The sequence below is a fragment of the Artemia franciscana genome, chromosome 21, assembly GCF_032884065.1.
Source record: "Artemia franciscana chromosome 21, ASM3288406v1, whole genome shotgun sequence".
Classification (NCBI taxonomy): domain Eukaryota; kingdom Metazoa; phylum Arthropoda; class Branchiopoda; order Anostraca; family Artemiidae; genus Artemia; species Artemia franciscana.
Window position 1 is genome coordinate 3,991,152 of NC_088883.1, and position 23,398 is coordinate 4,014,549.

The 23,398-nt window shown below is 36.1% G+C and overlaps 1 protein-coding gene across 1 annotated transcript in view; it reads left to right on the forward strand.

The window, feature by feature from the left end:
- LOC136040834 (dipeptidyl peptidase 8-like) overlaps positions 1 to 23,398 on the forward strand; it is a gene marked incomplete in the record, with an annotated part of 92,399 nt that overhangs the window by 21,430 nt on the left and 47,571 nt on the right. Inside the window, 2 exon segments of the mRNA XM_065725175.1 lie at positions 5,260 to 5,506; positions 15,178 to 15,354. Of these exon segments, the coding sequence (XP_065581247.1) occupies positions 5,260 to 5,506; positions 15,178 to 15,354 (424 nt within the window).

The window sequence follows — 23,398 nt, forward strand, 5'->3', positions numbered from 1 at the left end:
CTAAATGTTTTCCAGAGAAATTGCCTGCGGATTGTTTTGGGTACCCGGCTGACCGACCGTATTTCAAACAGTAGGCTGTATGGAAAGTCTGATTTAATCCCACTTTGTAGGGCTGTAATGAGAGAAAGATTGAGGTGGCTAGGGCACGTTCTGCTGATGAAGGATGACAGATTGCCAAAGATTGTCCTTTTTGGCCAACTGTCTAGGGCTAAACAGAAAGCAGGTCGTCCGCGGTCGGGATGGAAGGATGTCATAAAGAAAGATGTAAAGGGAATGGGAACTTCCTGGGAGTGTGTAAAAGGGATGCTTTGAATAGATTAGGATGGAGGAGGAGCGTGCGTAGCTGTGTTGGCCTCAGGTGGCTTGGTGCTGCTGTGAGTTTTTGGTAGTAGTAGCAGTATTGACTTACGTTAGAGAATTTGGATCGTAGTTGAGCGGTTTTCAGGTTTCTTCAATTTCTTCCAGCACTGATATTACAACCAAAGGGGATTTGAAAAGTGTACTATCTTTGGAGGATGTAAGGGCCAAACTATTGGGTCCGAGGTAACACGATCTGTGTCACCACTTAAATCTCTCCAACTATCTCTTTGGAGGGAAAAAGGACCCCCCTGTTGATATTGTAATGACAGAACTTCTCGAAAACTCTTTTCCTACCCCGTCAGGGATCGGGAAAAAATCTTGTGTAGTTGCAGGAAATACCTCACTTTCGTTTTCTAATCTCAATTCCAACAAAACTCACAACATTGACATAGAAACATAGAATTTGAAGTCTATAAGTGAACTCGAAAGTCTGAAAGCGAACTAAAAACAAAATCACTATTTTCGCAAAAGAAAAACTTACGTTGGGTCAATGGCCGAGATCAGCCGGACAGAAATAGATTTTAACTCGACCTTTACTTATTCTGAAACGACTGCCTTAACAACGAGAATTTAGCTTGTACTTTCAAATTATGCTATAAGTAAATCTTATTAAAAAGAAAACCGTAACAATCATGGTTGGAACTATTACTTGGAGTAAACCATGGCACCTAGTAATGAAAAATATTGAAAATTTGTCGTTAAGTGCTATTTCAGAAATGGTAACAGCAGCACTTGCATATGGAGACAACTTATATAAAAACCGAAAGGAATCATTATCCCTTATTTTAAGATGACTTGACAATTAAAATATGATATTGATTGCAGCTTGGACTTCCAACTTGGACAATTAACCCTTTTCTGCAAAGAAAGTATCAATTGCTAAACCCAGCTGGGGTTATTGAGAAGCGTATTTGTGATTTCTCTAACGAATGCCAGAAGTCATCTTTGGTCATTTCTGTCTGTCCCTTGTTTGTAGTTATCAATGTGTGTTTTTATTTCTTTTGTCTCTTTTTTGTTTTTCTTGATTTTAACTCTGTCTTTTTCTTGGCTTTCTGTCCAGTTTTTTTGTGGTGGGTTATAAATAAAGTGATGATGATGGTTGCAGCTATAACTACTACCTATTTAAGAGCAAACCACAGTTCATAGTAGCTGAACATTTACAAACACGTTTTAAACATTTAAATTTGTGTGTTGCAACACGTGAAATTAAATTAAATACATAATGATAACAAATTATTTGGTTGAAATTATTTGGTTTTATTATTGGTTGAAATTAAATTAAATACATAATTATAACAAATTAATGATACAAATTAAAATTTGTATCATTGCTTCAGTAATGATAATTATTATTTTAGTTCGTTTTAATCGTAAAAGTCATTGTGAAAACAAATTACTGTGAATCTCTAAAAATAGCTCCAAATACGTTGAAAATGTCTCAATCTCGAATGAAAAGTGGAATCACAATGGTCAAAACCATTATCCTATGGTTTTCACCCCCCCCCCTCAGTGTAAAAACCAGAGTAAATCATATTTTAGCCTCTGTAGACCCAGTGTATTTTTCTTCTCTGCTGGTTGTAGGGTATTTGGACATCTTAGAGCAATATTCAAGAGTTCATTTGAAAGCCTCAGGTGAACGCGACTCCTATAAATTTGGTTTGATGTTTATATAAATTCCTCTCTTCATTCCTTTCCTTTATTAGTCTCCCTCTTCTTTCTTCCTTTTCTTTACGTTAGGTTCCTTCTTTCCTTTATAAGTCTCCCTTCTCTCCTTTCTACATCCCTCTAGATCCTTCGTATCCTTTATAAATCTTCTTCCTTTCCTTTCTCCTTTCTTTTATTAGTCTCTTTCATTTCCTTTCGACTTTCTTTTCGATTACTGCTTTTCTATATTCATCTCCCTTCTTTTTTTCTCCACCCCTTTAAAGTCTTCATTTCCTTTATGAATCGTTTTTATTTCCTTTCTCCTTTATTTTATTAATCTCTTTCATGTTCTTTCTCGTTTCTTTTCAATTACTGCTTTTCTTTATTAGTCTCCATATCAGCAGATATAAGACAATCAGAAAAAAAGTCTTTTCATTCTCTTGTTTCTTTTTTTTTTGCTGCCCAGTGTGGTTCACTTTCGTGATTCAAAGTAAAGACTTCTTGCCTTTCATTTCATTTCTTTTCTCCTTTCTTTTTGATTGCTGCTTTTCTTTATTTGTCTGCAATACAAGAAATTGCGGACTAATAAAATAACTTCCTCCTTTCCTTTCTTCATCCTGTTAGATCCTTCATTTCTTTTTTCAATATTCCTCCTTTTTTTCGATTGCTACTTTTCGTTTATCAGTCCCCCTCCTTTCTTCTTCCCATTCCTTCAGATCTTCCATTTCCTATATAGATCTTCATCCTTTCTTTTCACCTTTCTTTTATTAGTTTCTTTCATTTTCTTACTCCTTCCCTTTCAATCCCTTCTTTCCTTAATTAGTCTCCTTATCAGCAGATATAAGAAGATTAGAGCAGTACACGCCTTCCTCATTTTTTCTAACTTCTTATTGGGTATTGCCCCCCCAAAAAAAAGATTTTTTCAAAGAAAAAATGAAAGTTGAGTGATGTTCAACTTTGGTGCTATAAATGCTTCTTGCCTTATTGCCGAAACTTGGAGGATTATTATTACTGTTATTTTTTTGGGTAAAAAAAAGCTATTGAACCCCATAATACCAGGGTCGAACATCATACTATTAATTTTAATTTACTTTGTCTGTTGATGTCACATGATTCTTTTTATTAGATTTAGTATCATAGTGTCATGCAAAGGGATTCGTCTGAAGTTATTCTCCTTTTCTAAGAAATTTGTGCAAAAAAAAGTGTTGGAAAAAAAATTCGGAACAATTTTTGAGTCAAATATCGGAAAAAAACACAAAAAAATTGACTCAAAAGCGCACTCGTTTTAGACACCAATCTTCTAGAACAAATCCTCTGACAACTCTTAAGATTCTGAGGCCTACGCCTTCCTAAATTATTTGGAATGTTTTCATCAAAAGCTTAGTCTGTGAGATATGGTGGCATTTAACTTCTTTTTTCTTTTGAGTAATAATATTGAAATTGAAGGACTGAAAAACAGGCAGCATCGAATTAGATAGAATCTACCACATTCGCCAAAAAATTTACCGCTTGCTGAAAAAAAAACCGATGCTTTGTCATGAGAAACTTCAAAATACAGTCTCCCAGAAATTAAACGTTTGTTTACATATATTGTTTATACTTTGATTGTCCCTTTTAACCGGAATTAATTTATGCACATGTACCTGAGGCAACGGAGTGGGGCATCACGTGAAAAATCATAGGTCTTTTGTCAAAAATGTGCAAAAGGATGTCAAAAAGTTTAGATTTGAAGAGTTTAGATTTGTTTAATGTTTTCTAAATTTTTTGTTAGCATTTTGTGTTATTATTTTCTATATTGAACACAGAGAGAAATGTGTTACAAACTTCAGCAATATAAAATGCACTTCTTTTTGTGTTTTAGTGTCAACAATATTTTAGTAAGAAATAAACCTAAGTGGCTACTGGTTAATTTGTAAAATCAAGCCTACATATAGGATGGGGAACTACCCTCTTTATCTGTTTGATATGACTATTGTGCAAACATATTTAATGTGATTTTACGTTTATATACTTGTTCTGAGACAAGTTGTATGTGTTTAATAACATGGTGCCATTGACGAAAATATGGCACCGCTACAAAAACTTCTAATTTTGAAAAAAAAATTTAGAATTCTAGTTTTCAGGTATGAAGAAGACCAAAGATGGGTCCAAAAGGCAACTATTTTTGAAGTAGTCGGTAATTTGGCAAGAATGTGACACATTGACAAAAATTTGGCACTGCTCTAGAAACTTCATAATCATGAAACAACCCAAAAAATAATTTTAGAATCATAGATTTCGGATATGAAGAAGACTAAAGATGGGTCCAAAGGGCAGAAATGTTTCTTTTTTGAAGTCCTCGGTAATTTCACAAAAGTGTGGCACTGCACTAAAAACTTCATAATTTTGAAACAACCCAAAAAAGTTTTTTAGAATCATAGTCTTCAGGTATGAAGAAGACCAAAGATGGGTCCAAAGGGCAAAAGTGTTTCTATTTTTGAAGTCCTCGGTTATTTGACAAAAATATGGTACTGCTCTAAAAACTTCATAATCTTGAAATAACCCAAAAAGAATTTTAGAATCATAGCTTTTGGGCATGGCGAAGACCAAAGATGGGTCCAAAGGGCAAAAATTTTTCTTTTTGAAGTCCTTGGCACTAACCTTTTTTTCGAAATTAATTAGTAGAAGATAGCTCTCATCCTCAGTTAGTTCAAATATCTAAATTATAGATAACATAGCTGGCCTTGTTGAGGAGGAGGGGGGGGTTAAATATTGAAGAAAATTGAGTTAAAGAACTTTTTTGCTATAATTTTGTTTTGAAATTCTTTTTTCCCTTGAAATGTCTATGGATAAACGCCATCCTTATTAGTTTTGAAGTAACTATTTTCTTCTTTAAAATATAGGTGGTCAGTTAATGCTATAAACAGTCCATTTGTTTTATTTTTGATCTAAAGAGCTTTATTTTTAATGAAACTGGTAAACATTTAAACAACTTTTGGCACCAAAATTCTTCTTTTTCAATCCTAAATGTATACTATAAATTACTGCTGTTTAACAGGGATGCCAAGGGGGGAGGGCAGATTTTGAAAAAAATAATTTTTTGTTTAGAATTTTATCAAAAAATTTAACAAAACAAAATGGTCCTCCCTATATTTTGAAAAATACATTTTTATAAACCTTAAAAAACTCTTCCTCATATATTTACATGAGTTAGTGCCCCTGGAGTCTAATTACACATCGTATTTTGGTTGAGCAATATTCTTATTTAATTTTCAGGAGCGGAGTACAGATTAACGCACTCAAATCAGCAGACAGGTGATATTAGGCAGGATACCCTTTCTTCGGGATTTCCTTCGTATGTGATGCAAGAAGAATTTTCTCGATATGAAGGGTTTTGGTGGCAACCCAAACAGGACACAGATGGCATTTATCGAATAGTTTATGAAGAAACGGACGAGAGCTTGGTTGACATTATTACACTTGTTGCACCTGGCGGACGGAATTGTGAAACCGAACAATCAAGGTATGTTCTGATTCCTGAAACCGGGGATAGTATAGGAGATAGGTTCGAAGACGTTCAAGGGGGGCAACCAGGTCATCTGCCCAGGTTCCTTGGGTGGGGCTGGGGTGTGGGATTCGGCTGGGGGTCGGGCTTCGGCTGGGACCCACTTCGATATTTTTTGAACTTTGAATCGGCTTTTTTTGCTTATATTTTAGTCTGGAATGGGACGCTTTAATTAATTTTTTCCCGGGCACCACCGACCCTAGGATCGGTTCTGGGTGCGTTGCTCTGTCTTGGAAATTATTGGAGAGACAGGAACGAAAAAAGGGAAACGGTATATCTTAACAACAATAATTTAGATTTAGTAAATTAATTTAAATATGATAATTTAAGGAACATCTAAGGAATAATTGACATATACTAGCATTTCTACGTTGAGTTTTTGATAATTTTCAAATAATGAAAGTAAGAATGATGAATATGTTTCAAACGTGTTTCGTTTTTCGGAAAGCACAAAGTGTGTTCTGGTCTTGAGAAGACATAGGGGTTATCAGCCCTACTCATGTTCATTTTTGCTCGTTTTGAGACTGACTCGGCTATCTATTGTAATTTCTGTTCGTTTTGAGTTTCATTTATTTACTGATAGTGATTTGTGGTAGTTTTATGCTTGGAAGATTATTTGAATTTATATTTGCTCATTCTTGGCTTCATGGAGCTCTTTACTTTTCTTTGAAAAACTTGTCTTGTGGAAAAAATTTTTTAAATTAGTTTCTGTTCGTCTTTTTATTGACATAGTCTTTTTCATGGAAAGGTAACTATTGTAAATTTTTTCAGATTTCAAACAGTTCGTGGTACATGTTTGACCCTTTCTCACAACTTTTCTTTGTAAAAAAATAAAAACTTTAGCGTAAAGAGCGGGGCGTTGAGGAGGAGACACCCCCTTTCATATACGGAACGATTTCTGTTCGTTTTAAGATTTAATGTCGCTGCTTACTTTCAGTTAAAAAAAACTTGTTTTTATTTATTTAATTTTCTATAAGAATCCGTAGTATGGGTTGCCATTTGTATGTTGGAGAAACTTTTTCAACAATTTAAAATCCTGACACGAACGGTATTTTTTTTATTTAATTTTATAGCTTGTGAAGTTGACCTGAAAAATAAAACTTAATATCATTCTCAAAAGATTCTATCTATGCTCTTTGACTACCTGGATACAATTACACACTTTTGTTTATTTAAATTGTAAGAGCAGAAGCAGTAATAGTTGTATCCCTAAAGTTTCAACTTAATACCACCAGTCGTTCTCGTTATATTCTTGAGGTGTCTTATTGGCAACCATTTAACACAGTGGCTTTTTATTTATTTTTAAAGCAACAATCGGTTTTAAAACGTAATGGATGAATTGCAAAATTGTGGGAGGTGACATGCCTAATATCTCTAAAGACATAGGTACTGGACCGTTTTACCATGCTGAACAAATGGTTATCTCAAAATTTTGACTGGATGCGTTTGGAAAATGAATGGGCTTGAGAGAAGTGCTGCTTGTCCTCCAATATCTTGTTACTCTTAAACAGGGCACCAGACATCCGCGCTATAATTGGAGTGCAAGGGGGAAGACTTTCCCCTTCATATATCTAGTAAAAACATTTAAAACAAGTGAAAACAAAGTGAAAACATTTAAAATATTTTGTATTCAGTAAAGTGCAAATTATGTTCTGAGAAGGCATGGGGATGTCAACCCTACTCGTGTCAATTTTTGCTCGTTTTAAGGTTGACTTGGTTATTTATTGTATGATTTAAATAAACAGAATTCGTTTAGAATGTTTTAACTGTTTTAGCTTTAATAAATTGAAAATTATTAAAACTTTCAGGAATATGTATTAGTTTATGTATTCTAAACTGACAATCCAAAACCATTTTTTCAGTTAAGTGCAAATTTTGTCCTGGTCTTGAGCAGGTATGGGGATTGTCAAAAACATATTTCCAGACCTTTCAATTACAGTGAACAAAATGGCTATCTCAAAATTTTGATTAGACGGGTTGGTAATTGATGGGATTTGGGGGGGGCTTGTTGCCATCCTATCACTTTTGACCAATAAAAAGGGCATTAGCCCTTTCAATTTCCGACCTTTTTCGAAGTTTCTACAACAACAAATCCACTCTCATATCACTCTGAATCTTAAAAAGGGCACTAGAACTTCGGATTACCAATCCAACGAGCCCGCTCCGAAGTTTATATGACCGCCCTTTCTGTATATATACCTTATATGCCCCCATGGCATAACTTACCTTGCCCTGAAGGCTGTGGGGGGTTGTCATCCTCAAAGACATAATTTCCAGACCTCTCAATTACGCTGAACTAAATGGATAAAACAGGAGGTGTGGGGGGGTATCCACCCTCCGATCACTCTGAATCTTAAAAAGAACACTAGAACTTCTGGTTACCTATCAAATGTGCCCCCTACAAAGGTTATACGATCATCCTTTCTACATATACCTTATATGCCCCCGGGGCATAACTTACAACCCTTGCCCTGAGTGCTGTGGGAGGTTGTCTTTCTCAAAGACATAATTTCAAGACCTTTCAATTACGTTGAACTAAATGGCTATCTCAAAATTTTTATTGGATGTGTTTGGGAAATGGTGGGGAAGGGAGGAGGGATAGTTGCCCTTCAATCACTTCCAGCTAATAAAAAGGATGCTGACTCTTTCAATTTCCAATTGAATGAGCTGTTTTCGAAGTTTCCACGACAGCAAATGGTCATTTCAAAATTTCTATCAGATGTATTTTGGGAAAATACGAGGTGTGGTGGGGGATATCCACTCTCCGATCACTCTGGGTCTTAAAAAGGGCACTAGAACTTCTGATTACGAATCCAATGAGCCCCCTCCGAAGATTACACGATCACCCTTGTCTTACCCTTGTCCTGAGCGCTGGGGGGATGTGCCGTCCCCAAAGACATAATTTTCGGACCTTTCAATTACGTTAAACCAAATAGCTATCAAAATTTTTATCGGATGTGCTTGGGAAAATGGTGGGCGTGGGAGGGGGTTAGTTACCCTCCAATCACTTTCGACTATTAAAAAGGGCACTGGCTCTTTCAATCTCCAATCAAATGAGCTTTTTTCGAAGTTGGTTCGAAAAAATGGCAATCTCAAAATTTCTGTCAGATACAATTTAGAAAAATATGAGGTGTGGGGGAGGGCATACACCCTCTGATCACTTTGAATCTTAGAAATGGCCTTAGAACTTTGATTACCAATCCATTAAGCCTCCTCCTAAGTTTATACGATCGTCTTTTCTATGTATACCTTATATGCTCTCAGGGCATAACTTACAACCCTTGGCCCTGAGGGCTCTCGGGGGGGGGGGGGGGGGCTATCCTCAAAGACATAATTTACAGACCTTTCAATTACGTTGAACAAAATGACCATCTAAAAATTTGGATTGGATGGGTTTTGGGAAATGGTGGGCGTAGGAGGAGGGTTAATTGCCCTCCAATCACTTTCGATTATTAAAAAGGGCAATAACCCTTTCAATTCCCAGTTGAATGAACCCTATTCGAAGTTTCTAAGACAACAAATGACCATCTCAAAATGTTTATCAGATGCATTTCGGGAAAATACGAGGCTTTAGGGGGTGGGGGGTTATCCACCGTCCGATCACTCTGAATCTTATAAAGGGCACTAGAACTTTTGATTACCAGTCCAAGGATCCCCCTTCGAAGTTTATAAGATCACCTTTTCTATATATACCTTATATACCCCCAGGGCATAACTTATAACCCTTGCTTTGAGGGCTGTGGGGAGTTGTCATCCTCAAAGACATAATTCCTGGACTTTTCAACTACGTTAAATAAAATGGCTGTCTCAAAATTTTGATTGGGTGTGCTTAAGGAATTGGTGAACGTGGGAAGGGGCTTTGTTGCTCTCCAATCACTTTCGACTATTAAATAGAGTTCTAGCCCTTTCAATTTTTCAATCGAATGAGCTCTTTTCGAACTTTCTACGACAACAAATGGTAGTCTCAAAATTTCTATCAGATGCATTTCGGGAAAATCTGATCACTCTGAATCCTTAAAAGGGCGATCCTTAAAAAAACGGCTGATTTCCAATCAAATCAGCCTTTTTGAGGCCTTTTTGAAGTTTCTACGACAACTCCTTCGATACGAAGGCCCTGGTCTAAAAAAATAATAATAATATAAAAAAAAATACATTGTGCCCGCATTGCTCTTCAGTGCTATTGCGCTGCCTATGATAATAACTTATAAATAATTTCTTCCGTCATTTTTAAAGTTGTCCGATTTCAAGGATGGGTTTTCCAGCGTTAATGAGTCAAACTACAAGCTTCTTCCTAATGATGGAATTGAATAAAAAAAAGTTGAAAACTGCGAAAAATGAATAATTTTAAAAAGTTGGCTATTAAAAAAAAAACTATAGGTTTTAAATCCGACGGTATAATTTTACCCTAGTTCTATTAGATTAAAAATAAGGAACAAGATGTTACTTTGATGGTCTTGTGAAGGTCCCATTTGATATCTAATGATTAGCAATAAGAAGGCCTATAAGTGATTATATGCAGGGAAGGGCTATTTCCTGCACCGCTCACTCTGGAAATACCATAAACAGCAGTCTGAGTATATAAGTGCTATTCAAATGTAGATTTAAAAATATCCGTAGGATGGGCTAATAAACGCAGGGGTGGGGTATTCCCTGCGTCGCTCACTCTGGAAATACCATAAACAGCAATCTGAGTATATAAGTGCTATTCAAATGTAGATTTAAAAATGTCCGTAGGATGGGCTAATAAACGCAGGGAAAGGCTATTCTCTGCACCGCTCACTTTGGAAATACCATAAACAGCAGTCTGAGTATGTAAGTGCTATTCAAATGTAGATTTAAAAATGTCCGTAGGATGGGCTAATAAACGCAGGGAGGGGCTATTTTCTACAACGGATACCCCAAAATTACCATAAATAGCAATTTAATGTATGGAAGGTCTATTTAAACATTAAAAAAATATGTCCACACGAAGGGAAGAGCTAATAAACCCAAGGAAGGGCTATTCCCTTCATCGTGGACTCTAGAAATACCGTAAGCAACAGTTTGAGTATAGAAGTACTGTTCAAATGTAGATTGAAAAATATCCATTAAATGGGCTAACAAATGTAGCGCAGAGGCTATTCCCTAAAACGGAGACGCTAAAATTACCATAAATAGCACTTTAACGTATGGAATGTCTATGTAAATGCTGAATAAAATGTGTCCTCAGGAAGGGGTAATAAACACAGGTAAGGGATTTTTCCTGCACTGCAGACACTTGAAACAGCTAAACAACAATTGGTGTATTCCAATGGTAGGACTATTTGGATAAGCCAGAGGAAACATCAAACAAAACAAATTACAGAGCATCCTGACAGAAGAATCTTGAATATTTTGAAACTCAATATACCTGTATCAAGAAATACCCATATATTATCGAGATATTCCTTGATATACCCATATATCATGCTATATGGGTATCATCTGAGGATATCATACAGGAAGCAGGTACTTCTCTATTTAAACATGATATGTATTTAAGTATTATATTTTGTTAATTACAGACGTGCGTAGCGCAATTTTCTGTAAAATGAGCCCTTTAACATCTCTCTATTATGTTCCAGTGTGTCGTTAACAGTTGAGGAAATAAAAAGAAAAAGAGGACATAACAGTGTTACTCATGCTAAACGCGATATTTTTCTTGTTTTTCAAGCCAGTGAACCGTAAGTTCCAGCGAACTGTATATGGTTTTCGGTCATAGCGATTCAAATGACATACTTTTTATTTCAGTCCATGCCTTCTTTTTAAGCGTTTCTAACTATTTCTCGAATATATTAAGCAGTTTACTGGTGAAAGCATCCTATACTGCTTTTTTACCTTAATTTAGATCCGCTGGTGCCTCTAGAGGCATCCAAGGCTTCAAGTAGCAGCCACTAATCTTATCGTGGGTTTGCTGCAGGTAGTATGTTTTCTAACAGAGGTGGGATTGACCTGTGTAAGTTGCGTAGATCTGTCGGGTATGTACGTCGTAGAGTGTTTCCGGGACTGCCTCTGCTGCTTCAACCCATTTGTCATCATTGATGTGCTGCTTTCGGTAGCCGGAGATTACCCATACCTAGCACGTGGCTGATGTATCTCTGTTGGCGATATCTTATGACTCACTAGTCACAAAAGACAGGGCCATCTTTTTGCTGAAGGTTTGGTTAAATATCCTCTCCTGCCAGTGGATATTGATGATTTTTCTGAGACACGAGTTTTGAAAGCGAATATTCTTCCCTCTTGCTCTAGATTCGGGTGCAAGGTTGCTGAAGGAAGAACTGGTAGGGTAAAATATTTCCTTTGAGAAGTCTCAGTTTCATTCGTAGACTGAAGCATTGTGCCATCCAACTATCTGTAGTGTATCGAAGGCTCTATTATTTTCATTAAATTTTATGAGAAATTCTTTTGTGGGCAATCTGGTTTTTTCGGTTATGCTTCCAAATTGTTTGAAATGGACGACTTGCTCTATATTTTGCTGGGCGTGTGATGCTCAATTGTTAGTCTGTGGCACTTGCGCATCTTTTTTCTCTTAGTATTTGTTTCTAGGTCTTGTGGCTCCGAAGTTCTTTAGTTGCTACTTGCATAATTTCAGGGCAGCGATGTCGTAAGTTAACGTGTTTAAAAGAAAAAACTGTCATCTCAGGAATTTTAACCATTATTTCATTTATTCTTACTAGTAAAATTTACTGTGAAAACAAATATATGTGAATTTTGAAAAAAAAGTGAAAAAAAATTTATGTGAAGTCCAAAAAATCTGAAAGGATTCGGAATTAATGTCCGAGAAAATTCAAAGACTTTTTTTTACAGACCATTTAAAGACGGGGAGACCTTTCTAAAGACCATCACGGGGAAAATATACCTTCATAAACGGCTTGAGTCGCTGGACACAATCACAGGATGATGCCTTTCAATATTAAGTCAAATAGGAATAAAATGTTCAAAAACTTACGCACAAAATTAATAGTTTTTTCTGGTACTTGTATGATATACCCGCTACCGCTCAAGTTGTTCATGCATTGACGCACTGTAAACGGGTTTCTTTCGCTATTTTTGTTTCACCTTAACGTGAGAAAAGACCAAGAGAAGTGGCCGAATAGATGGGAAATATATAGTTTCGGCTATATATTTGCACATTAGGGGGAGGGGTGGGGGTAAAGTATTCTGGATAGTGTGAAGTCAGAAAACAATTCTTGCTTCAAAATGTGCAGAATAATTGTATCTAACACATTTTGCATGCAGACTCACTGTACTTTTCCCCCACCTCTCCTAATGTGCAAATATATAGCCCAAATATGTTTTTAAATTATTACATTTTTATCATACTGAGGTATATTTTATTAAGATTTACCTAACTTCACTTCTTGAGTGGTAGTGGGTATATCATACAAGTACCGTTTTTCATTTAGTGACGGCAAGAATTAAGTGTCATTAATTGTCAGTTAGAAAACGTCAATGATTAAAGTTTTCTCATCTGCTCTCTATTATTTTCTTCGTTATTTCTGGCTTTCTAAGTTGGTTACTTTTTATGAATCTACTGGATATGCTTAACTCTGCAAAGTAATGTAATCATTATTAACATGAGGAATTTATTGTTTTGTTTTTGTTCATAAATTGAAATATTTCAACCTTAATTAATTTCGATTTTTGATTATGAATTAAACGTATATACGAATAATTACTTTGAAATCAAATAAAATGAAACTTTTTTATTTCAAAAGTGACTTTTTATACACACCGGTATCTTTAGAAGCTTTTGTGTCGGTATTGGTCTTGGAATTCCTATGGATAAATTGAAAGACAAATTTCTGGCACATGAAAGATGAACGGAAACATTTAAACTTATAACAATAAAATTTTAAATTAAACTGAAGTCGTTTTAACTACAACACACTGAAATGGCTGCATGAAATTGATTCCCACCATGATTACATAAGATGTTCTGCTTTACAGCCAACACTTCCAATTGTTATATTTGGAAGTTACCGCATGTCTTCAAAACACAGAATTGGAACAGAGGCTGGACGTGTCAGAAAGTGTTTGAAGGATATTCACATTTTGTTATTTAGATCGTATTCATTCCAAAACATAATAATATAATTGCATATATCGTTGGAAAAAACTATTAAAGTTTGGAAACTTGGGTGATCAACTTCGAAATTCACATTTGAAGGGCATATGGATGGCTATTACAACGAAGGCAAGACACCCTATTTGATCTATACTGCCGAGGATTGCTCGGTTTATATTTGGAACTACCAATGTCGATGTTGTGTCCAAAGTTTGGATGGTCATACAAGGAATATAACAGTTGTCGCTTTTGGTTCCGAAATTCCTTGTTATTTTCCTTGTTGTACAAGCCAGGATTTGTTGACCTAATTTTTTAGAAAGTTTTAGGCCATTTATTGAACTTCCTATAATTTTGTTTTCAAAACAACATTTTATTACTATAAAAATTAGAGATAATAGCTACCATTTCTGAATTAGGTACAAATGGCAATTTTTTCTCATTAGCTAGTTTTTCTTAAAACCCATTTTTTTATGGGTTACTATGGGCCATGGTTCGTCCTCTAAAAGGTTACAGCTACCGCTTCAACCATGATTGTTGTCATCGTACTCTTCACATGTCAAAAATATAGGATAAAAAACCAAACATGTAATGCATCTCTTATTACTCGGGCGGATGTTCTGTAAGAAAATTATGTCAGACTTCTATATCTCATGGCCCGATGTATGTCTCAGGAGACAATCAATTAGAGCTGATCAGACGACTCAAGTTTTGTAAAACCTAAATGGCCCCTCCTCACAATATACTATGACACATCCTTAGGATTGTCACTTCAAAGGCTTTTTTTTCTATTTTTCTGCATATGTGGAAACCGTTTTACGTCACCATAACGTATTTGTGTATATCTGGGTTTCAAATTTATTGAAGGTATATACCAGCCTGTGGTGTGTACCTTTCTTTCGTATGGTATAAACTAAACATTGTTTGACTGGGTCAAACGCAGTTCTATATACCAATATAAAGTGCATGCACTAGAAATTCAAACATCCATGTTCCATTTAATGAGAATTGCCATCTATTCTGAATTGCCTCAAAGTTGATACTGTCAGTGAACCATCTACCGGCACCACAGAAAGCCTAAAAACTCGGGGCTTCAGTAAGGACGCTGGTGAAAAGGTAGTATTATGATAAAACAGTTATAAAGGGTTAAGGGAAGAGGTGATCATACTCATATTTAGGATAAACCCAGCTTACTATCTGACTCAAATGCACCCAATTGACTCATTTAAATCATCAAGCATTATTACAGAAAGTTAAACTATAGAGATTAGGGGCTAGACTGGAACAGGAGTCCTCTTCAAATACGAAAAAAAACTATATGATCTAGAAATGAAAGAAATTATTACAAGTAAAAGAATTGTTTTTCAGATGAATGTAAAGAGTGACATTAACACTTTAATAAAAAAAAATCATTCCTATATCAGGACCCCCCCCCCTCAGCCACTCTTTATTCACGTGAAGTTTCACTTTTTATTTCATTGTTGCATCAAGGATGCCTTGGAAAGGCAGGTGGTTACAGACGCTTCATGTAATTTTTCCTTTTTAGGTTTCCTGGTGTTGGCACAGCAAATGCAAAGTCCCGGTTGCGTCTTCTGTCATTTCAATTGAATGATAATTATGAAATATGCTCTATTGTGATTAGCGATTTAGCACAGTCGTTTGATGTACTATTCCCAAACATGGAGTATCTAGTCAGAGTTGGTTGGACACCAGAAGGAAAATAGTGAGTTAGTCCCTAAGACGTTTAAATATTTAATACTGATGGGTAAAACTCTATGGGGAAGGTATATTGAATGATTTTTTTCTGGGACCGAGGAGAGGGGGTTGGGGGCTCCAAAAAAGTGTTAATTTTTACCCCCAGATCACGATTCTATTCATTTCACAATGTTAATATATAAGTAGGATAGTTGAACCACTCAAAGAATGAAAAGAATTTCACTTTTGCAACCATGTTTGTAAATTTTCTAACCATGTTTTCAGCCATGGGTATAAATAAATAATTGTATGGTGGTAATCTGGAAGCTGGTATATAGATGAACCAGGCAGAGATGAGAGAATTAAGTAGTGAGAGTGTCTTAAATTGACTAATAAATACTTTTTATGTGTTCTACGTAATTTTTGGTCTAAGATCTGTGTATAAGAATTTCTGAGCTATGCCTGTAATGGTTACCCCAGTACATATCATTGGACTGTCAACTCTTCTGTTCAGCAAATTAAAAAAATCTGACATATTAGGGAACTTAAAACTGAGAAAGATATTTTGTTCAAACTTAGCTAAGAACAAAAAGATTTATAACTAGAATTACACAAAATAAGAAAAATGACAAAATAAATATAATTATAATATGAAATAGGGATTAAATTAGCTGGAAACTTATAATAAGTGATGTTGCATAACTAGGAAAAGGAACATTATGTGTTAGACTCAGTAAGGGATTTATAAAAAAAAGGAAAGGTTTGGACTATCGCGGCCTAAAATGAATGGTTGTTGGACAACAATTGTAAATATTGTTTTATGACCAATGATGACAAAATAGGAGATGTGCAGGAATTTCGTTGATTCCTTCAATCGATAGAACAGAATAAGCTTAAAACTTAACTAAATCTAAATTCTGTGCTATTGTGAGGGTTACTGCGTGTACTTGCCCTTTTTGTACTTGTGGCGGAAATCAGGCGTTCCCACGTTGCCCGTCATCGAAAATCTCTGAGACTTGTTTGTAACATGTATTGTGGTCTGCTGCATTCTGCTCTGCAAATGGGAGCCAATGGGCTGTCCATCTGTGTCCAAACCTTCTGAACCCCCAGGTAGATAACTTCGAAGACCACACTGCCTTTCCATGACGAAAGTAAAACAGTTAATCATCAGCAGTAAAAAGTTTTACTGCTGATGATGAACACTGTATATGTGTTCGAAATATCCAGTTAAATAATTTTATATCTATTCACTGTCAATAAAAAGGTATCATCCCTATTTTGAACTGTTTCGCTTTAACCCCCGGGTAGGTTCCAGATCTGATTAGGCCAGGACTTCCCTAAAATAGTGTTTCCCGATTTGGCTTTAAAAAGTTTCCTAAAGTAAATTTTTGGAATTTAATTAGTATTTCAATGTTTTTGTGGCCTCTTTATTAATGGAAAAGTATTAATATATTAATTGACAGCTTGAAGCCGCTTTGACTGCTCTCGAAACTTGATCTGCTAAAACTTTAAGTAAAACAACTTTTTCACTAAGCAACTGATATTGCTGAATTTCAGTGTTAATTTACCTCGTGAATCATTAGATTAGAATTGTGATGGGTCTCAGTTTGAAATCCCATGTTTTTTAGATTACCGCGACCTCGTTTCTTTTTTCAAGTACTTTTTATGTGAATATAACTTCTTAAAAATGAAAAATTCTTCAAAAGGGAGGTGATGGATTATAGACACCCTTCAAAGTTTTTTAGCTATTTTAGTTCCCTATTCCTCCTTTTGTGCTTAAAAAAAATATAAATTTCTCAACATTTTTAGTTTTGTTTTACGGTTCATTAATTTTGGTTTCCAATCAAGGCCGTATCCTGGATTTTTTTTTTTTTTTTTTTTTTTTTTTTTTAGGGACTACGAGAAACTTTAAAACACATCAACAATTTGTTATTTGCATTTTTTTACGTTTGAGACGTCCGAAAACATTTTGGACAGGGGGGGGGGGGGAGTTTTCAAACCCCCCTAACCCCTGACTCCCTGAATATGGCCTTGTTTCCAATGTTTAAGAATAATAAAGTACGACTTATGTGCGCAAGCCTCACCGGCCTTTACTAGTCTTATCGATTGGATCTACATTAGTTTTTGGCTGAATTGGCCGTACCTGATCTTACCAACTTAGAAAACTTTGACATGAAAATGTCTCCCATTTTCTCCCAATTAATTTTGAAATTTCTTACGCCATTTATATCATAACTAAAAATACTAAAATATGAATAACATGTTTTGATTTTGAACAGATCGAATGTCACAGCAGAAGGTATAATTCAGAATAGTCGAAGCTATCAACTTCGAGTCGATTTCGACTTTTGAGTCCACTTCCACATTGAGTCGAAGCTGTCAACTTCGATGTTAAGGCAAAAGCTATAAACCAGAGTAGTCGAAGCTTAGTCAAGCGGAGCATATCGCCCTTCGGGGATTCAAATTTCAAATCCCATATCTAAATATTTTCTGTTTTTTTAATCTAGAAATCTATTTTTCCTTTTAAAATTGCTTCTGTAAAATAGACTACCATATTAGGTAAGAACAAAAACATAGAAAAATCTTAGGGCAAAGGATAAACTGCTTCTTGAAAAATTCCAGACTAAAAGATCTTACCGTCTTTTATATTCCAAATAATTAAGATTTATAAAGGGTATAATTAACATTTTTAAAGCTATGTCCCCATTCCTCTGATTGGAGGATGCCCCTCCCCTCCCCACATAAAGATAGAAGAATTATCTTGGAGTTTTAACCTTTTCCAACTTTGCATTAGGGATTTTTTGTCAGTGCTTCTGAAGACCAGAGGGAGTTTTAGGGGGACAAAGAGGGAACTTGCCCCGGGTGCAGGAATTTTAAGGGCTCAAAATTTAAATAAATAATCTAACGTTTATAATTGTTTTTTAATTTTTGAAATTTTATTGTTATTAAAATAAAGTAGAGAACGCAGTTGACAGGAAGTGTAAGTAAATTTCCCAAAATTTCCATTTTTTCCATTTAAAGCAAAAAAAGTCAGATTTAAATAAATGAAAAATTCTGTTAATAAATGAAAAATTTGTTAAAATTTGGCCAGAAAATTTTTGGGAGATAGGGAGGGGGCGGCACTAATAAAGGCTTTCCCCGGGTGCAAAAGAGGCCGGAACCGCTACTGCCGAAGACTAACTGTTCAAAAGAGGCGTAAATTTTCCCCCTCGCGAATTTTACATTTGAAAATCTTATGTATGATTTGGCCACTTCCCTGGAAATACAAAATTTTTCAAATGAAAAAAAAAGTCCGGCTATGATTCATGGTTAGCTTTTAAAAGCTTACCGCATGTTCGTCTATCTCCTAGTTTTTACCAGTTAGCATTTTGCCATAACTTATGACATTTGCATAATTAGTTCATCAAACAGTTCATGGTAACGAACTGTAGTAAGAAGCGACCCGGCTCAATAGTAAACGAAACTCTAAAAAACGGAATTTTGATACTAATAGATACTTCAACAGAATCAAATTTTTATGCTGATTTTAAATATATAAGTTTCATTAAATTTAGTTTTACTCATCAAAAGTTACGAGCTTCGGAAAATTTGCCTTGTTTTCGAAAATAGGGGGAAACACCCCCTAAAAGATATAGGATCAGAGAACCCCAGTGTAGAAGTTTCAAGCTCCTATCAACAAAAATGTGGAACTTAGTATTTTTTTTGCAAAAAGACCGATCACGGGTGCGTGTTTATTTGTTTGTTTCTTTGTTTTTGTTTTTTTTCCCTGGGGTGATCGTATCGATCAAGTAGTCCTAGAATGTCGCAGGAGGGCTCATTCTAGCGGAAATTAAAAGTTCAAGTGCCCTTTTTAATTGACCAAAAAACTGGGGGCTCCTAGGCCCCCCACGCTCATTTTTTCCCCAAAGTCAAGGGATCAAAATTTTGAGACAGCCATTCTATTCAGCATAGTCAAAAAACATAATAACTATGTCTTTGAGGCTGACTTACTCCCCCACAGTCCCCGGGGGGCGGGGCTGCAAGTTACAAACTTTGACCGGCGTTTCCATACAGTAATGGTTATTTGGAAGTGTATAGACCTTTTCAGGGGTATTTTTTGGTTGGGGAGGGGGCAACGCAGGAGGATCTTCCCTTGGAGGAATTTGTCATTGGAGAAGAGAAATTCCATGAAGGGGGCGCAGATTTTTCTAGTATTATTAAAAAAAACAATGAAAAAATTAATATAAAAAAGTTTTTTCCACTGAAAGAAAGGACCAGCATTAAAACTTAAAACCAACATAGATTATTACGTATATGGGGGGCTCAACTCTTCCTAAATACCTCGCTCTTTACGCTAAAGTATTTTTAGTAATTTCAACTATTTATTCTACAGCCTTGTGATTCAGTGGTCAATCTTAAAGAATTGGGACAAAATTAAAGATTTAGTGTAAAGAGCGAGGTATTAACGAGGGGGCAAATCCCCTCGTCTACATAATAAAAATATACGAATATAGAAGTTCGTTACGCAAGTTAATTTGTAAGTTACGTATATTTTTTACTAACAAAAACGTTCATTCTAAAATTCTAGTTGCCTTTTTAAGTAACCGAAAAATTGGAGGACAATTAGGCATCCTCCTCCACCCTTTTTCTCAAAATCGTCTGATCGAAACTAAGAGAAAGCCATTTAGGAAAAAAAAAAAATTAATATGCAAAGTTCATTTTAATAATTTATCTGCGGAGAGCCAAAATCAAACATGAATTAATTCAAAAACGTTCAGACATTAAATAAAAAAAACAAGTTTTTTAACTGAAAATAAGGAGCGACATTAAAACTTAAAACGAACAGAAATTACTCCGTGTATGAAAGGGACTGTTCTCTCCTCAGCGTCCCGCTCTTCACGCTAAAGTTATTTACTGTTTTATATAGTAGAATTGAGAGAAAGAGTCAAACTTTAGCGTAAAGAGCGGGACACTGAGGAGGGAAGTAATTTCCCTTTCATACACGGAGCAATTTCTGTTCGTTTTAAGTTTTAATGTCGCTCCTTACTTTCAGTTAAAAACTTGTTTGTTTTTTATTTAATTAGCAAAAAGGGAGAGGCCTTGTGATCCTATAATTGCTGCGGATAAAATTTTTATTTAGACATTTTTCGTTTTTAAAATTTATAAATGCATGCGTGTCACGAAATTATTTGCTAGATTCAAGGCATAGTCTCATTTAACTTAAATTTAAGGGCCAAATTTTATCTAAAACTAAGCTAAACAAATTGAAATTTTAAAAGTCTACATACAGCACAAATCTCCCGTGAGACTGCGCTTTTTTTTCGTGCCAAACAGCCGAGATATCCTAGGGTGTTTGAAGCAGTAGTCTCTCAGTCACTCGGTTGATCAGATGCCTGGTTTTTGTCAATCTGCTCGTGTATTGAATTGTTTTTCCATATTGCCTAGTATTTATTCAAAAACAAGAGCTAACAGCTCATATGGCACTTGTGACGAGCCAAGAAGAGCTAAGAGCCAAGAGATCACATGGTATGAGCTCTAACAAAATTCTATGAATCAATAGATTGATTTAAAAGGAAAATAAGAGGCTTAATGCTGGTCAGGATTTAAAATAAGAGCTCTGAGTCACGATGTCCTTCTAAATATCAAAATTCATTAAGATCCGATCACCCACTCGTATGTTATAAATACCTAATTTTTTCTAATTTTTCCTCTCCCTTTAGCCCCCCAGATGGTCGAATCTGGGAAAATGACTTTATCAAGTCAATTTGTGCAGGTCCGTAACACACCTACCAATTTTCATCGTCCTAGCACGTCAAGAAGCACCAAACTCGCCAAATCACTGAACCCCTCCCCCCAAATCCCCCAAAGAGAGTGAATCCAGTGCGGTTCCGTCAATCACGTATCAAGGACATTTGCTTATTCTATCCACCAAGCTTCATCCCGATTCCTCCACTCCAAGTGTTTTCCAAGATTTCCCCCCTCCAACTCCCCCCAATGTCAAAAGATCTGGTCGGGACTTGAAATAAGAGCTCTGAGACATGGATTCCTTCTAAATATCAAATTTCATTATGATCCGATCACCTATTCGTGAGATAAAAATACCCCAATTTTCACGTTTTCCAAGAATTCCGGTTTCCCCCTCCAACTCCCCGCAATGTCACAGGATCTGGTTGGAATTTAAAACTATAGCTTTAAAGCACAAGATCCTTCTAAATATCAAATTTCATTAAGATCTACTCACCTTTTCGTAAGTTACAAATACCTCAATTGTCAAAATTACCCCTCTCTCCCCAAATCCACCAAAGAGAGCAGATGCGGTCCGGTTATGTCAGTCACGTATCTTAGATAGGTTTTTATTCTTCCCATCCAGTTTCATCCTGATCTCACCACTTTAAGTATTTTCTAAGATTTCCAGTCCCACCAACTGCCCCCCCCCAATTACGCTGGATCCGGTTGAGATTTAAAATAAGAGATCTGAGTTACGAGGTCCTTCTAAATATGAAGTTTCATGAAGATCCGATCACTTCTTCGTAAGTTAAAAATACGTAATTTTTTCTAATTTTTCAGAATTAACCCCTCCCCCAGAGTGGATCCGTTCCAATTATGTAAATCACGTATATAAGATTCCTGCTTATTTTTCCCACCAAGTTTCATCCCGATCCCTCCAATCTTAGCGTTTTCCATCATTTTAGGTTCGCCCACCCCAGACTCCTCCCAATGTCACCAGATCCGGTTGGGATTTAAAATAAGAGCTTTGAGACACGATATCCTTCTGAATATCAAATTTCATTGAGATCCGATCACCTGTTCATAAGTTAAAAATACCTCTTCTTTGTTTTTCAGAATTAACCCCCCCCCCCCCCAACTACCCCAAAGAGACCAGATCCGGTCCGGTTGTGTCAGCCACGTATCTTAGACAGGTTTTTATTATTCGCATTCAGTTTCATCCTGGTCTCACCGCTTTAAGTATTTTCTAAGATTTCTTTTCCCCCCAGCTACTCCCCCCCCAATTAAACTGGATCCGGTTGAGATTTAAAATAAGAGATCCAAGTTACGAGGTCCTTCTAAATATGAAGTTTCATGAAGATCTGATCACTCCTTCGTAAGTTAAAAATACGTCATTTTTTCTATTTTTTCAGACTAACTGAAGACTTTCAGACTAACAGACTATTCCACTCTAAGTGTTTTCCAAGTTTTAGGTTTCCCCCTCCCACCTCCCCCACCCAGTGTCACCATATCTGGTTGGGAATTTAAAATAAGAGCTCTGAGACACGATATCCTTCTAAATATCAAATTTCATTGAGATCCGATCACCCGTTCGTAAGTTAAAAATACCTCATTTTTTTAAAATTTTTCAGAATTAACCCCGCCCCCAACTACCCCAAAGAGATCGGATCCGCTCCGGTTATGTCAATCATGTATCTAGGACTTGTGCTTATTTTTCCCACCAAGTTTCATCCCGATCCCTCCACTCTAAGTGTTTTCCAAGATTTTAGGTTTCCCCCTCCCAACTCCCCCCAATGTCACCAGATCCGGTCGGGATTTAAAATAACAGCTCTGAGACACAATATCCTTCCAAACATCAAATTTCATTAAGATCTGATCAACGGTCCGTAAGTTAAAAATACTTCTATTTTTCTATTTTTTTTCGAATTAATGGGCCCCCACTCAACCCCAGATTGTCAAATCGGGAAAATGACTATTTCTAATTTAATCTGGTCCAATCCCTGATACGCCTGCCAAATTTCATCGTCCTAGCTTACCTGGAAGTGCCTAAAGTAGCAAAACCGGGACCGACAGACCGACAGAATTTGCGATCGCTATATGTCACTTGGTTAATACCAAGTGCCATAAAAAATATGTGTTTACAAATAGTTCGTCCAGCCAGTTTGTATACTTAAATGCGTGGGGCGGTTTTACATTCGGACGGTTTAGAAATACGCGTCTAGAAAGGGATTAGGAAATGGGGCGTGTCTTCACCTCTACTCTACAACAACAATGTTTTGGAGGCCAAGAAGAAAGTTAGTACGACGATAATTTACTAAAGCCTTGACCTGTCGCTTCTGAATTACGCTGACGGTTGAATCCGAGCA